Source organism: Triturus cristatus, chromosome 2_2 (assembly GCF_964204655.1).
Source record: "Triturus cristatus chromosome 2_2, aTriCri1.1, whole genome shotgun sequence".
Classification (NCBI taxonomy): Eukaryota; Metazoa; Chordata; class Amphibia; order Caudata; family Salamandridae; genus Triturus; species Triturus cristatus.
In genome coordinates this window covers 1,242,012,836-1,242,026,159 of record NC_140582.1, presented here as the reverse complement: position 1 = coordinate 1,242,026,159, position 13,324 = coordinate 1,242,012,836, and the positions used below count along the sequence as shown (strand labels likewise).

Below are 13,324 nucleotides of genomic sequence, written 5' to 3'. Positions count from 1 at the left end.
GGTGAGGAGAGAGATCAGACCAGAGGAGAGATACATGCAGGGTAAGGAGAAAGATCAGACCAGAGGAGAGACATACGCAGGGTGAGGAGAGAGATCAGACCAGAGGAGGGACACAAGCAGGGTAAAGAGAGAGATCAGACCAGAGAAGAGACACATGCAGGGTAAGGAGAGAGATCAGACCAGAGGAGAGACACACGCAGGGTAAGGAGAGAGATCCAAAGAGACACACGCAGGGTAAGGAGAGAGATCCTGAGGGACACATACAGTGTAAGGAGAAAGATACCCATGTGTTAGCGACAGAGACAGGGCTCCTGCAGTGAAGGAAGGGGCCAGACCAGAGGAGAGACACACACAGGGTAAGGAGAGAGATCAGACCAGAGGAGCCACATACGCATGGTCCGGAGAGAGATCAGACCAGAAGAGAGACACACACAGGGTAAGGAGAGAGATCCCAGGAGACACACACAGGGTACAGAGAAAGATACAGAGAGTCATACACAGGGTAAGGAGAGAGATACAGAGAGACATACACAGGGTAAGGAGGAAGATCCCCATGGGTTGGGTACAGAGACAGGCCACCTGCAGTGACACAATGACAGACGGGCCAGACCAGAGGAGAGAAACACACACGCAGGGTAAGGAGAGAGATCAGACCATGGAACATATACGCTCAGGGTAAGGAGAGAGGTCAGACCTGGGAAGAGACACACCCAGAGTAAGGGGAGACATCATAGGAGAGACATAGGTGAGGTAAGGAGAGAGATAAAGAGAGACAGACAGGGTAAGGAGAGAAATCCCCAAGGGTGGGGGCAGAGAGAGGGCCCTTGCAGTGACGGCAGGAGCCAGACCAGAAGACAGACACACACAGGGTAAGGAGAGAGATCAGACATGGGGAGAGACAAACACAGGGTAAGAAGGGAGATCCCGAATGACACAAACAGAATAAGGAAGAGAGATCCTGAGAGACACACACAGGGTAAGGAGAGAGATCAGACCAGAGGAGAGTCACACGCAGGGTAAGCAGAGAGATCCAAAGAGACACACACAGGGTACAGAGAGATATCCAGAAAGACACACACAGGGTAAGGAGAGAGATACAGAGACACACACACAGGGTAAGGAGGAAGATCCCAAGGGTTGGGTACAGAGACAGGGCCCCTGCAGTGAAGGAAGTGGCCAGACCAGAGGAGAGACACACACAGGGTAAGGAGAGAGATCAGACCAGAGGAGCCACATAAGCAGGGTCCGGAGAGAGATCAGACCATGGAACATATACGCTCAGGGTAAGGAGAGAGGTCAGACCTGGAAAAAGACACACCCAGAGTAAAGGGAGACATCATAGGAGAAACATAGGCAGTGTAAGGAGATAGTTAAAGAGAGACAGACACAGGGTAAGGTGAGAAATCCCCAAGGGTGTGGGCAGAGACAGGGCCTTTGCAGTGACGGCAGGGACCAGACCAGAAGAGAGACACACACAGGGTAAGGAGAGAGATCAGACATGGGGAGAGACAAACACAGGGTAAGTAGGGAGATCCCGAATGGCACAAACAGAATAAGGAAGCGAGATCCCGAGAGACACACACGGGTAAGGAGAGAGATCCAACCAGAGGAGAGACACATGCAGGGTAAGGAGAGAGATCAGACCAGAGGAGAGTCACACGCAGGGTAAGGAGAGAGATCCAAAGAGACACACACAGGGTACAGAGAGATATCCAGAAAGACACAAACAGGGTAAGAAGGGAGATCCCAAGAGACACGCATAGGGTAAGGAGAGAGATAAGACCAGTAGAGAGACATACACCTAAGGAGGCAGATAACCGGGGAACAGAGCGAGAACTAGCACGCAAGAGAGTAAGTGAACCCAACTCACCTCCCTTGTTCTTAAAATATTCAGTGTCCTTCCACATCAGGGGGATCCGGAGGTCTAGGGAGAGGAAAGAAGCGGTAAACGGGGGGGACAACGCGAACCATCTACTCACTACACCAGGAGAACTGGGCGAACAGAAGGAACAGGAGCTCAGCACCAGAACTGGGCCAACAGAAGGAACAGGTGCTCAGCACTAGAGACAATGCATATCTGGTCGTTCTGTGCATTGAAATGATGTGTGTACCTCTGGTCGCCATTGTCTTTGTCTGTGACTGATCAGATCCACAGTGATGCAGACTTTTAACCAGCATTTACAGTGGAATAGGTCTCGCCATTGCGAGATTTTGAGCTATTGGCATTGTAAATGGCAATGCCTTTTATAATATTAAAAGGCATGTCCATTTACAATACCACTAGGTCAAAGTTTGGCAAAAGTGAGGCTGATTGCATTGCAGAGCACGGTGTCTGTTAAGCAAGAGCCGTGATCACCAATTAAGTTTTTTTTAAAAAGAAAGAAACAGAGCGTGGTGTCCCTGAAGCGGGCGCTGCACTTACCATTTAAGTTTAAAAGAATCAGAGCGTGGTGTCCCTGAAGCGGGCGCTGCACTCACCATTTAAGATTAAAAGAATCAGAGCGTGGTGTCCCTGAAGCGGGCGCCAAGTTCATCATAAAGTTAAAAAAAAGCATCACCATTGTACCATGAGTGATGTGGGGGTAGGGGCAGCCACTTTAAAGTTAGAGCGGCATAGCGCTCGATACGAAAAGCGGTCACCATTGTCCTGTGTGGGCACGTTGCAAATACACGAAGCAGCCGCCATTGTCCACATAAGTCAATTAAAAAATAGTGCTCACTGACTAATAACGCAGACCGGGTAACAAGCCTAGCAAAAGGGTAAGTCGATAAAGGAGGTAACAAATGCAGACAAGGCGGTACCAAGGAGGGACTAACACGCCTATGTAATAATGAGAAGCCAGCATTTACGAAGGACAGTGAGTGGGCAGGGCTTCAAGTGCATACTCCAATCCAGCATGCCTCACAGACCGCGCATGCACGCTGCCTCTAGGCTCGACCTAAAAATGGACCAACAGGTAAAATCTTAGTTTAAGATTTTGAGCAGTGTGAAACTGTTGAAGACCTTTTTAAAGATATTTAATATTTAAAAACAACTCATGATAAAACAATTTTAAATCGGTTTAAACATGTACAGTTTTAAACAGCAGACAGGTTTGTGGCATTTTTCTTTTTTTTTCATTTTCAAATGTACTATAGGTTTTATTAAAATGAGTGAATAAATAATCTGTGAAATACACCTGCCTAGAATGATATGCTGATAACTGTGGGTGTAATAAACAGAGAGGGCAAGAAAACACCAAGAGAGGACAGTAAACCTACTGAAAGACAAAACAAGAAAGCCAAAAAAGTGACAAATGGAAGGAAGGCAACAGAAAAAAATCACACTAAGAAAAAACAGATTGCGAAAAGAAAAATAGCCAAGTGAGGAAGCAAAAGAAATAAACACAAGTCATGAGGGGAGGAAACGGGCTTAAAGTAAAAAGGATGAAAGGAAGAAAAAGGATGAAAAAGTGGTAAACCCCCAATTCCCCTGAAGATTGATCACAGTGTCCCAGGGTCCCCATACCTCAGGACACTGCAGTTCCCTGCCCAGAAGAGTGGGCTACAGGGAGTAGAAATATATTCCCTGCCTGCTAACTCCCGGGCAGGGAGTGGGAGTTAGGGAGAGAGAGAGAGAGTGTGTGTTTGTTTGTGCGTGTGTTAATGTGTGTGCGTGTGTGTGTGTGTGTGTGTGTGTGTGTCTGTGTGTGTGTGTGTGCATGTGTGTGTGTTGAATTGCTTCAAGTCCCCAAACCCTATAGGATGCTGTCACAATGGCTGAATAACATCATCAATGATGTCATTTGAGATGTCATTGGTGATGGCATTAGTGATGTAATGTCTGAAGTCATAGGTATGCTATGGAGTAGGTGCAATTTATAGTTATCTTAGTATACTATAACGTGTGAATTTCAGTGTTTTTTTAGTAATTAAACATTGAGTTAAGATAAAAACTAACAGCTAACTATAACATCACTTTAACCTTTGTTTTAATAGTGATTTTCTGTTATTTGTACCCACTGTTCCTTTGCAATAAATGAATTCCAGGCTGCTCTGCAGGCCTCGCCTGTCAGTGCAGAGCACACAGCACATCAGGCCAGGCGAGAAAAGGAAGGCACAGAGGATGACTGTGCGGGAGGTAGGGAGCGGTAGGGATAAGGGGCCATGTAATGTATGGGTCCTCCGTTACTCCTCTGTCCCTGTGTAGCAGTTGAACGCAGGGCCAGTGATTCTGGGGGGCATACATAACATAAAATTATAGATGGGTAAAAATTGGGCTACAGGGAAGTTTTCACCTCAGGGTTCTGGGTGACATCATAGACACCTCTAGCCTCACTCTCAGTGTCTCATTTGATGTCCCTCAGAACCCCGTGGTGAAAAACATCCCTGTCAATTCACTGTGGTCGCCACTGTGTAGTAATAGTTAGGTCAGGCGTTCCATAAGAAGAATGTTTTTAGGTCTCGCCTGACCCAGCGCATGCGCTGGTCTGGCGAGACATTTTGTGAGGGCTTCATAAAGTGCTACCAGGCCAGCCTAGAGCTAAAGTGCATGTGCGCGGGCACGCGCGTCGTGATTTACCGCGATTACTTTCACTTTCGCGGCCCCACGGCCGCTTTGATGTTTGATCGCGATCACTTTCGCGGCCGCATGGCCGCTTTGATGTTCTCCGTGAGGCTTCAAAAGATTGCAGCAGTTAAAACAAGCATTGGCATAGCCAATAGGTCTCGCTTTTGGGACCTTATAAGTGTTTAGTTATGCAACTGATGCATGGCTAAACACTTAGAAGGTCCCAAAGGCGAGACCTATTGGCTATGCCAATGCTTGTTTGTTTTGATAATAACTATACTGTTGTTTGATGAACCTTCGCAAATCTTTCTAAACAAAATTACTCCCTCTTTGTTCCTTCCTGCAAAGTTTCTGGGTGATCCTTCAAGTGGGGACCGAAAAAAAGGGGGTCCCAAAATACAGTATTCCCATGCAATTTCCATTGGGACATTTAGACAGCACTACAGCCAAAATGGCTAAACAGAATTACACCATATTTGGCCATATTGGGCGGACGGACAGAACTTTACTAAGATTACATGCTTCTTGTGATTTGGTGTAACTCTGTCCCGCAGTTTTGAGAAAGGAAGGTACAAAATGTAGAGAGAGATTGAGAATTTGGCTTGAATAAAAAAATTCAAGTCTTCTTGTTGGCTGATTGGGTCTTTTGGAGGGAGTGCTCGGATTGGCTGGTGCAACATGAACAAAATGGTTGCAGCCGCAATAACATGTCCTGAAAATGTTCTAAAACAGGGCATTAGGGGGCAGCGAAGGGACCTTTATGGGATGGGGGGAAAAGCAGAGGGAGTCTCCCTGGGGAAAAATTGAAAAAAATGTTTTTGGGTCGACGTGATGCCACGGTAGCCTTTTGAACTAAACAAAAACACTGAACTTTACCAGCTCTAGTTTACGGAAGTAACTATCACTTGCACCCGTACCCTGCAGTCCTTGGGACTTCCCATATTAAATCACCCATGACATGTTCTATGACATTATTGATAACATCTCTGATAACATCTGAAATGCCATCATTGATGACAACACGGTGCCTTGCGGGGGCACGAGTTATAACTAGTTCTGTTAACTCTAACAGGTGAACTTCAATGTTTTTGGAGTTCCTGATGGAACATTTTGGCTGACGCCTCCAGCTCGCTCGGACGCCGCGTCAACCTTTGTTTTTTCCGCGGGTTTCGCAGGAGTTTTCAATATAAAGCAAAATATTAGAACTGTGTAAATTATAATGTTACTTTAACCTTTGTTTTTTCAGTGTATTTCTTTCTTTTTAAAAAAATGCAAAATAACATTTTATTACCATACTTAACTAGGCCATGATCACTGTGGGATTGACCACAGGGTCAGACCTGCAGCCAGGCCCTGCATCCAACTCCCCATGGTCGGGTAAGACCCCGTTGCTGGGCAACCCCAAGGCCATGCCCATTATTGCACGCCGCTGTGGCTCTGCGGTACCACGGCAAAATGACACAGGGGCTGCGCTGAGCACCGTAGCGGCACCGCAGTACCACCACACGGTGGAAAAATAATCTTTTTAATTTGACCCCAGAGGGTGTTCCTCTGGGATTCCCCCCCCCACACACACACACACATGTACCCCTTCCCTGCCCCCTTATTGCTTATTTGTTTTTGATGACATGGAGTTTGAGTCCCCAGTCATAGTTGCAGCTTTCTCTTCATGTTGCAGCCAGCCAATCACATCACATATTCAGTGGCGTAACAAAACTTCATCTGTGCCCCTGCTGGGTACATGGAATAGGCCCCCTCAGGACTCAATCAGGAGCTCTCAAGCCAGGGTACTGTGCTGGGGGGGGGCCCCTGGAGCTCAGGGCCCCCCACACTGTGGAGGCTGCAGGGGCCTATGTTACGGCACTGCATGTATTTTGAGCTTGTAGTACCACGGTACTCTGTGGTACCACCGCAGTAGTGCTGCGTTGCTAGATATCAATACATGACTGAACAGATTTACACCCTCTCTTGCTCCTAGTAGAAGCACGTGCCCTCTGGCGCAGCTTGGCATGGCTCGGGCTGTAGGCAGCTGGTAGGCAGCTTGGCAGAAGAGATGAGTGGTTTCTGCCCATGCCCTGCCAAAAGAGAGTACTGTAGGCGGGATCTGTGAGTGCCAGTACAGAGCATCCTTTCTAGTCCACCAGAAGGCGTTGTACCCATCAGAATAAACAGGGTTCACTGTGTATGCAATTTATCAGGAAAACAAGCGTACATCAGAGACCATGACAAGTCACATGGAGATCAGGTCACCAGCATTTTAAACACCTAACTATAGACCTGCCAATCTTTAGGAAAATCTCACCGTGTGAAAGAGGATGGGGGGATGGACAGGGCTGGAGAAGGGAGTGGGACATTGGGGGTTCATTGATGTGTAAGCAGCCATGGAAGTAAGGGGGGCTACGCAAAGGGGCGTGGCTTTGTGTTGCGCCATCCTAGGCATTGGCTCCTACCAGCCTACAAACATGTGAACAGCTTTCACTCACACGCTAAGGTTTCCATCTCACCGTGTGGTATCAGCTCAGCAGAGCACTCTGAGAGGATATCTGAAATCGTGTGACAAGCGGTGCCACATGCGAGTTGACAGGTCGATAAGTACAAATCCCCGTTCCCGAATCAGAGAATCAGGGATGTAGGGAATTGCCTTCCCAACTGAGATTTGTTGATATGGAAATTGCGCAAGTACAGTGAAATTCTGTTTGTGGGCATTCAATCATTTGCAATTATTTTCCCAACTTTAAAACTCTCATAACTTTACTTCTGGTAAGTGCAGGTCTATAAGCATTTTCAGGGTGTGAATGTCCCCAAAACTGATGTGAGTGTATGCATGAAAAGGCACCTAGCTCTATGTTTCCACCTGTGGAAAATTATCCTCTCACATTTCCACAGACATAGGGCACTCCTAGGAGGATTCTAGGAATTAATTTGTGAATTATTTTAAAGGTTAGAAGCTTTCTCCAAGCGTGGGGCAGAAATAAAGAAGTAAAGGTCCCACATTTTCCAGCGATTATAGAGTGGAGACATGGTCAAGGGCTTAAGTTCCTGATTTAGATCTAGGTGGACGGGTTACTCCGTCACAACAGGGATGGTTATCCTGAGTTACTCCGTCACAACGGGGACAAATATCCCGTCCGCCAAAATAAAAAAAAATCCCAAAGGATATAATGGGATTTACATTTTGGCGGATGGGATATGCGTTACCGTTAGAATTCACATTTTGGCGGATGGGATATCCGTCACCGTTGGGATTTACATTTTGGAGGATGGGATATCCGTCACCGTTGGGATTTACATTTTGGAGGATGGGATATCCGTCACCGTTGGGATTTACATTTTGGAGGATGGGATATCCGTCACCGTTGGGATATACATTTTGGAGGATGGGATATCCGTCACCGTTGGGATTTACATTTTGGCGGATGGGATATCCGTCACCGTTGGGATTTACATTTTGGAGGATGGGATATCCGTCACTGTTGTGATTTACATTTTGGCGGATGGGATATCCATCTCCGTTGTGATGCAGTAACCCGTCCGCCAAGCTCTAAACCAGACCCTAAATAATACGCTGTCGACTGATAATCACAGCTTTACTACTTTAGACAGATTCATCCTGGACAAATACGTGTATATCACTATGCGTTCAAATTGGAACTGCTTGGGCACAAGTTAAGCCTCGGCATTAGGAGCTCATTTAAAAGAACGTTTACAGTTACTCAGGGACGATTCACCAACAACAGCCCGGAGCACTGTTTGGGAAGCTGACAGGAAGTCACAAAAATAAGGGTGTGGGGGGTTTCTAGTAGGACATCAGTAGATTAGAGGTGGGCGCTGCGGTTTAATTTAGTGGTATGGCCAGGCTCGACATAGGAAGAATGAGGTTCAAGATGAGAGACGGAATGAGAAGAAAGTCTCCAAGCGCTGTGATGTCCTTTGTCACTATAATACATGCAAGCAGAACAGATGCTAAGACAATATCTCCGGCCTCTAGCATTAGCAACTTTTTTCCATGAAAACAATTAGGACGATTCAGAGACTTTTAGGGAGGACTTTCCCTCTGACGGTGAAACATTATCAGCCCCTTCCATGGTACCCATGTTAGGAGCCGTGCCCTCGCTGCTGCAATTCCCCCGCTGTCGCTGGAAGTCTCCCCCGCCACTTTCAAAAGCCTGAAGCCGGGTTCACCCGCCACTGTCAAAAGCCTGAAGCCGGGTTCACCCGCCACTTTCAAAAGCCTGAAGTCGGGTTCACCCGCTACTATCAAAAGCCTGAAGTCGGGTTCACCCACCGACTCCTGTCCAGCAAAGGTGCTAGTTTCCATAGCACAGACAATTAATCCAGTGGTTAATAAAATTTGTAATATCTCATTCGATACCGGACACATGCCTTCTAGGTGGAAACGGGCAAAAATTCTGCCTCTGCTTTAAAAGCCTTCCGCTGATCCTAAAATACCAGCAAATTATAGGTCTATCTCCCTGCCTTTTCCAAGGTTCTGGAGAAATATGTTAACTCGGTGGTTACTGACTATGTGGAGACCAACAACCTTGTGCACATTAGTCAGTCTGATTTCAGAGCTAACCATAGTACCGAGTCTGCTCTACTAAAGGTCTCCAAACACATTAAGGAAAGCCAGGATGGGGAGGGAAAGCCATTTTGATCCTGTTAGACCTGTCAGAGGCCTTCGATACCCTCCCCCATGATAAGCTCTTGGACAGGACCCAGACTCTCAGTATCGGTGGCTCAGTTTCAAAATGGCTCGCCTTCTTTTTGGAAGATAGGGACCAGGAGGTCTGGCCGCCTCCCTTTGCAGCTGGAATCCCGGGTATGGATGTGGGGGGTCCCTCAGGGTTCCATTCTGAGCACCACATTATTAAATCTTTATATGTCCCCTCTAGCTGCCCTGGCGGAGACATACAGAGCTGAAATGATTTCATACGCTGACGACACACAGCTCCTTTTCACTTGTGACAAAGGTAGGAGCTTTGAGGGAGCCAAGATGAAAACCTGCCTTTCAAAAGTATTTGTATGGTTAAGAATGAACCAGCTCAAATGCAAACCGGAAAAGTCGGAAATTATCTTTTTTGGCACTCTACCGCCAGATGACTGGAGACTCTGGTGGCCAAAAGATATGTCTCCACCTCACGCCACTCAACAAACGGGAAAGAACCTAGGCATCTTGATAGACCACAGCCTATCTATGAAGGCCCAGGGCCAATCAGTAGTGGGAACGTGCTTTGGACTACTTCGGATGCTGAGGAAGTTCCTTCCACTCCTGTCTTTAGACTGCAGGAAATCCGTGGTCCAGGTATTGATTACTTCAAGATTGCACTACGTGAATATACTTTACCTTGGCCTCCCAGAATATCTTCTCAAGCATCTGCAGGTGTCACAAAATGCTGCGGCCAGAGCCATGGTCAGGCTGAAAGCTGGGACTCATATGTCCCCCCCATCTCAGAGCGCTCCATTGGCTCCCAGTAAGAAATAGAATCAGATGTAAGGCCATGGTGTTATTCTTTAAGGCCTTTCAGGGAAGGGGTGCTAGGTACCTTTGCAGAAGGATTGCCGACTATGCTCCTTCCAGAACGCTGAGATCCTCCTCTATGAATCTGGCAGCGGTACCTAGAATATCTCATGCCCGTTCAGGTAGCTCCAGTTGTGGGTTCCTCGGTGCACAGGCCTGGAATGCGCTTCCCACATCATTGAGAGTCGTGTCGGATTTAGCTACGTTTAGGAAGCTCCTCAAAACTTTGCTTTTTAATCAATAATGGAGTTTCCCTTAGCTTCTTCCTTTATTCTCTTCTGTAATCGAAGTACGTGTAGGTGGTTGCTCTCTGGCCTCTGATGTGCCGGGACACTCTTCTGAGTAGCTGTGCGCTATATAAATGCCTTTTATTCATTCATTCATTGTATAGGTCCCTGATTAGCACTAAGTGACCTATTTGCGCTCACTTCATGGCTTAACCATTTGCTGCCATGTTTTCAGGTCATGTCCAAAGGTCAGATGGTCTTGGATAGTCTCAGCCTGGAAGAAAGAGGCTTCATATTGTATCTGCTTCAACAGGGCAAGCTCCACCGTTATGAGGTCTCACCAGAAACCTTTCTGGAGTAAACTCAAGTCTATGGAAGAGATTCTGGCAGTGATATCACTGAGAAACCTGGACCCAGAGCTGTCATAGGCAGCTGTCCACAGCCCACCGAACCAGGATCAGTTGTTGAGGGGAGGCCGATGGAGACGTGTGAGGCGTAGAGATGCGACTCCTCTTCAAAGTTCTTGGCTCAAGGGGTGGCGCAGTCTTCTGCAGTAGAAACCTCTGTGTCAGGTACTAAGACAGGATGGGGTTTAAATCATGGTAATGGCCTGGTGCGGGTCACGCTGCTGCTTTGATGACATTGACTCTTAAAAAAGGTTAAAAAAACCTCAGTTCCCAAATACGTTGTTATTTGTGCAGCAGATTGTCTTCTTTCTCTGGCTTCTCCTTCCGAGTATATTTTGCCCTTTTCCTCTTTCCCTTTGCAGCCTCATTTTTTCTTTCACCTGGATCTGGTGAAGTCAATGGAGTGCACATTATAAATGAATATTAACAGCCTCCAGCCTCACAGGTCTTCTCCCTTTCTTCCGATCTCTTGCAATTCCTCTCTATTGGTAAATTTGAACCCTGGTCCTGCCGGTGCCGCGCTATAACTAGCTCAAGGCACCCCTGAAGCAATTCTCTGGCCTCCCTCGTGTGCTTCAAGATGGAACCTGCGGATCCCTAATATCACTGGCTTTGGAGGCCCAAACCCAGCGTTCCTTTCCAATCTTGCACATTTATCACAAACCTGCTGCCGCCTTCTCATACTTCACCAATATCTCGGCATAAGATTGTGCTGCAGCGTCTTCAGGGTGATATGCTGCAACAGAACAAGGGAACCCACAAGGCAGATGAGGACCTTGGGTGAAGGTTTTATATAGAAACCCTGGTCCTTAAACGAAACAATATGGATGGGATAAATATAGACGTGAATCAGTGCTATATTGAAAATGTCCAGCCGGACAACCAATTTAATAAATTGATAGATTCAAAAACAATTAGGAGCCGATCAATACCGTGGGACACAGTCCTGCATCCTGCAAAACACATAACAATTACATTTGGACAAAAACATTTCAGGCAATACAAGGGAAATTTGGGGATAATTGTGGGAACCTTAGACAAAACAGTTAATGCACTTCTTTTATCACATTGGATTAATGTGCATACTGTTTACACAAGTCAACAATGTTTCGATCCTTTTAAAACAGTAATAGGATCATCATCAGGACGGGTAAAATACAAGCCTGAATTTTATAGTGCCTCGTGTAATACGGGCGGGGTCACAGGGCGCATGGAGGCTCCGATTGAGCCTAGCCATAGCAACAATGGGCGAATCTTAAACGAATGAGAGGGGGACTTCAATTAGGGAGGTAAGGAAGATGTCGTAATGCAGTTCAGTCAAGGCAGGGTGGCGACGCACGTTATGCCACAAACCGGATCCAAAGCTCGATGGCTGGGATGATCCTTCTATACTTTAGACTCCAGTCCTAGATGTCTCTTCTGTAATTTAGTGTACAGTCCTAGATGTCTCTTCTGTACCTTAGTATCCAGTCCTGACGGCCTCTTCTGTACTTTAGTGTCCAGTCCTAGATGTCTGTTCTGTAATTTAGTGTCCAGGTCTGGATGTCTCTTCTGTAGTTTTGCATCCAGGCCTGGATGTCTCTTCTGTACTTGAGTGTCCAGTCCTAGTGGCCTCTTCTCTACTTTAGTGTTCAGGCCTGGATGTCTATTCTGTACTTTAGTGTCCTGCCCTGGCTGTCTCTTCTGTACTTTAGTGTCCAGGCCTGGATATCTCTTCCATAGTTTAGTGTCCAGGCCTGGATATTTCTTCTTTAGTTTAGTGGCCAGGCCTGGATGTCTCTTCTGTACTTTAGTGCCCAGTCCTAGAGGTCTTTTCTGTACTTTAGTGTTCAGGCCTGGATGTCTCTTCTATACTTTAGTGTCTAGCCCTGGATGTCTCTTCTCTAGTTTAGTGTGCAGTCCTAGAGGTCTCTTCAGCACTTTAGTGTCCAGGCCTGGATGTCTCTTTTGTAGTTTAGTGTCCAGGCCTTAATGTCTCTTCTGTACTTTAGTGTCCAGTTCTGGATGTCTCTTCTGTGCTTTACTGTCCAGTCCTAGAGGCCTCTTCTGTACTTTGGTGTCCGGGCCTGGATGTCTCTTCTGTACTTTAGTGTCCAGTCCTGGATGTCTCTTCTCTAGTTTAGTGTCCAGTCCTAGAGGCCTCTTCTGTACTTTAGTGTCCAGTCCTGGATGTCTCTTCTGTACTTTACTGTGCAGTCGTTGATGCCTTTTCCGTACTTTAGTGTCCAGTCCTGGATGTCTCTTCTGTACTTTTGTGTGCAGTTGTAGATGCCTTTTCCGTGTGTTAGTGTCCAGTCCTGGATGTCTCTTCTGTACTTTTGTGTGCAGTCGTAGAGGCCTTTTCCATACTTTAGTGTCCAGTCCTGGATGTCTCTTCTGCACTTGAGTGCCCAGACCTGGATGCCTCTTCTGTACTTTAGTGTCCAGTCCTGGATGTCTCTTCTGTACTTTAGTGTCCAGTCCTGGATGTCTCTTCTGTACTTTAGTGTGCAGTCGTAGAGACCTCTTCCGTACTTTAGTGTCCAGTCCTGGATGTCTCTTCTGTTCTTGAGTGCCCACTCCTGGATGTCTCTTCTGTACTTGAGTGCCCAGTCCTGGATGTCTCTTCTGTACTTGAGTGCCC

General features: G+C 46.8%; 1 protein-coding gene across 5 annotated transcripts in view; it reads right to left on the bottom strand.

The window, feature by feature from the left end:
* RTKN (rhotekin) overlaps positions 1–13,324 on the bottom strand; it is a 606,092-nt gene that overhangs the window by 125,708 nt on the left and 467,060 nt on the right. For all 5 annotated transcript variants that reach the window (XM_085642925.1, XM_085642926.1, XM_085642923.1 and 2 more), the window contains exon 4: positions 1,871–1,924. In XM_085642925.1, coding sequence (XP_085499051.1) covers positions 1,871–1,924 — 54 coding nt within the window. The remainder of the gene's footprint in view (positions 1–1,870; positions 1,925–13,324) is intronic.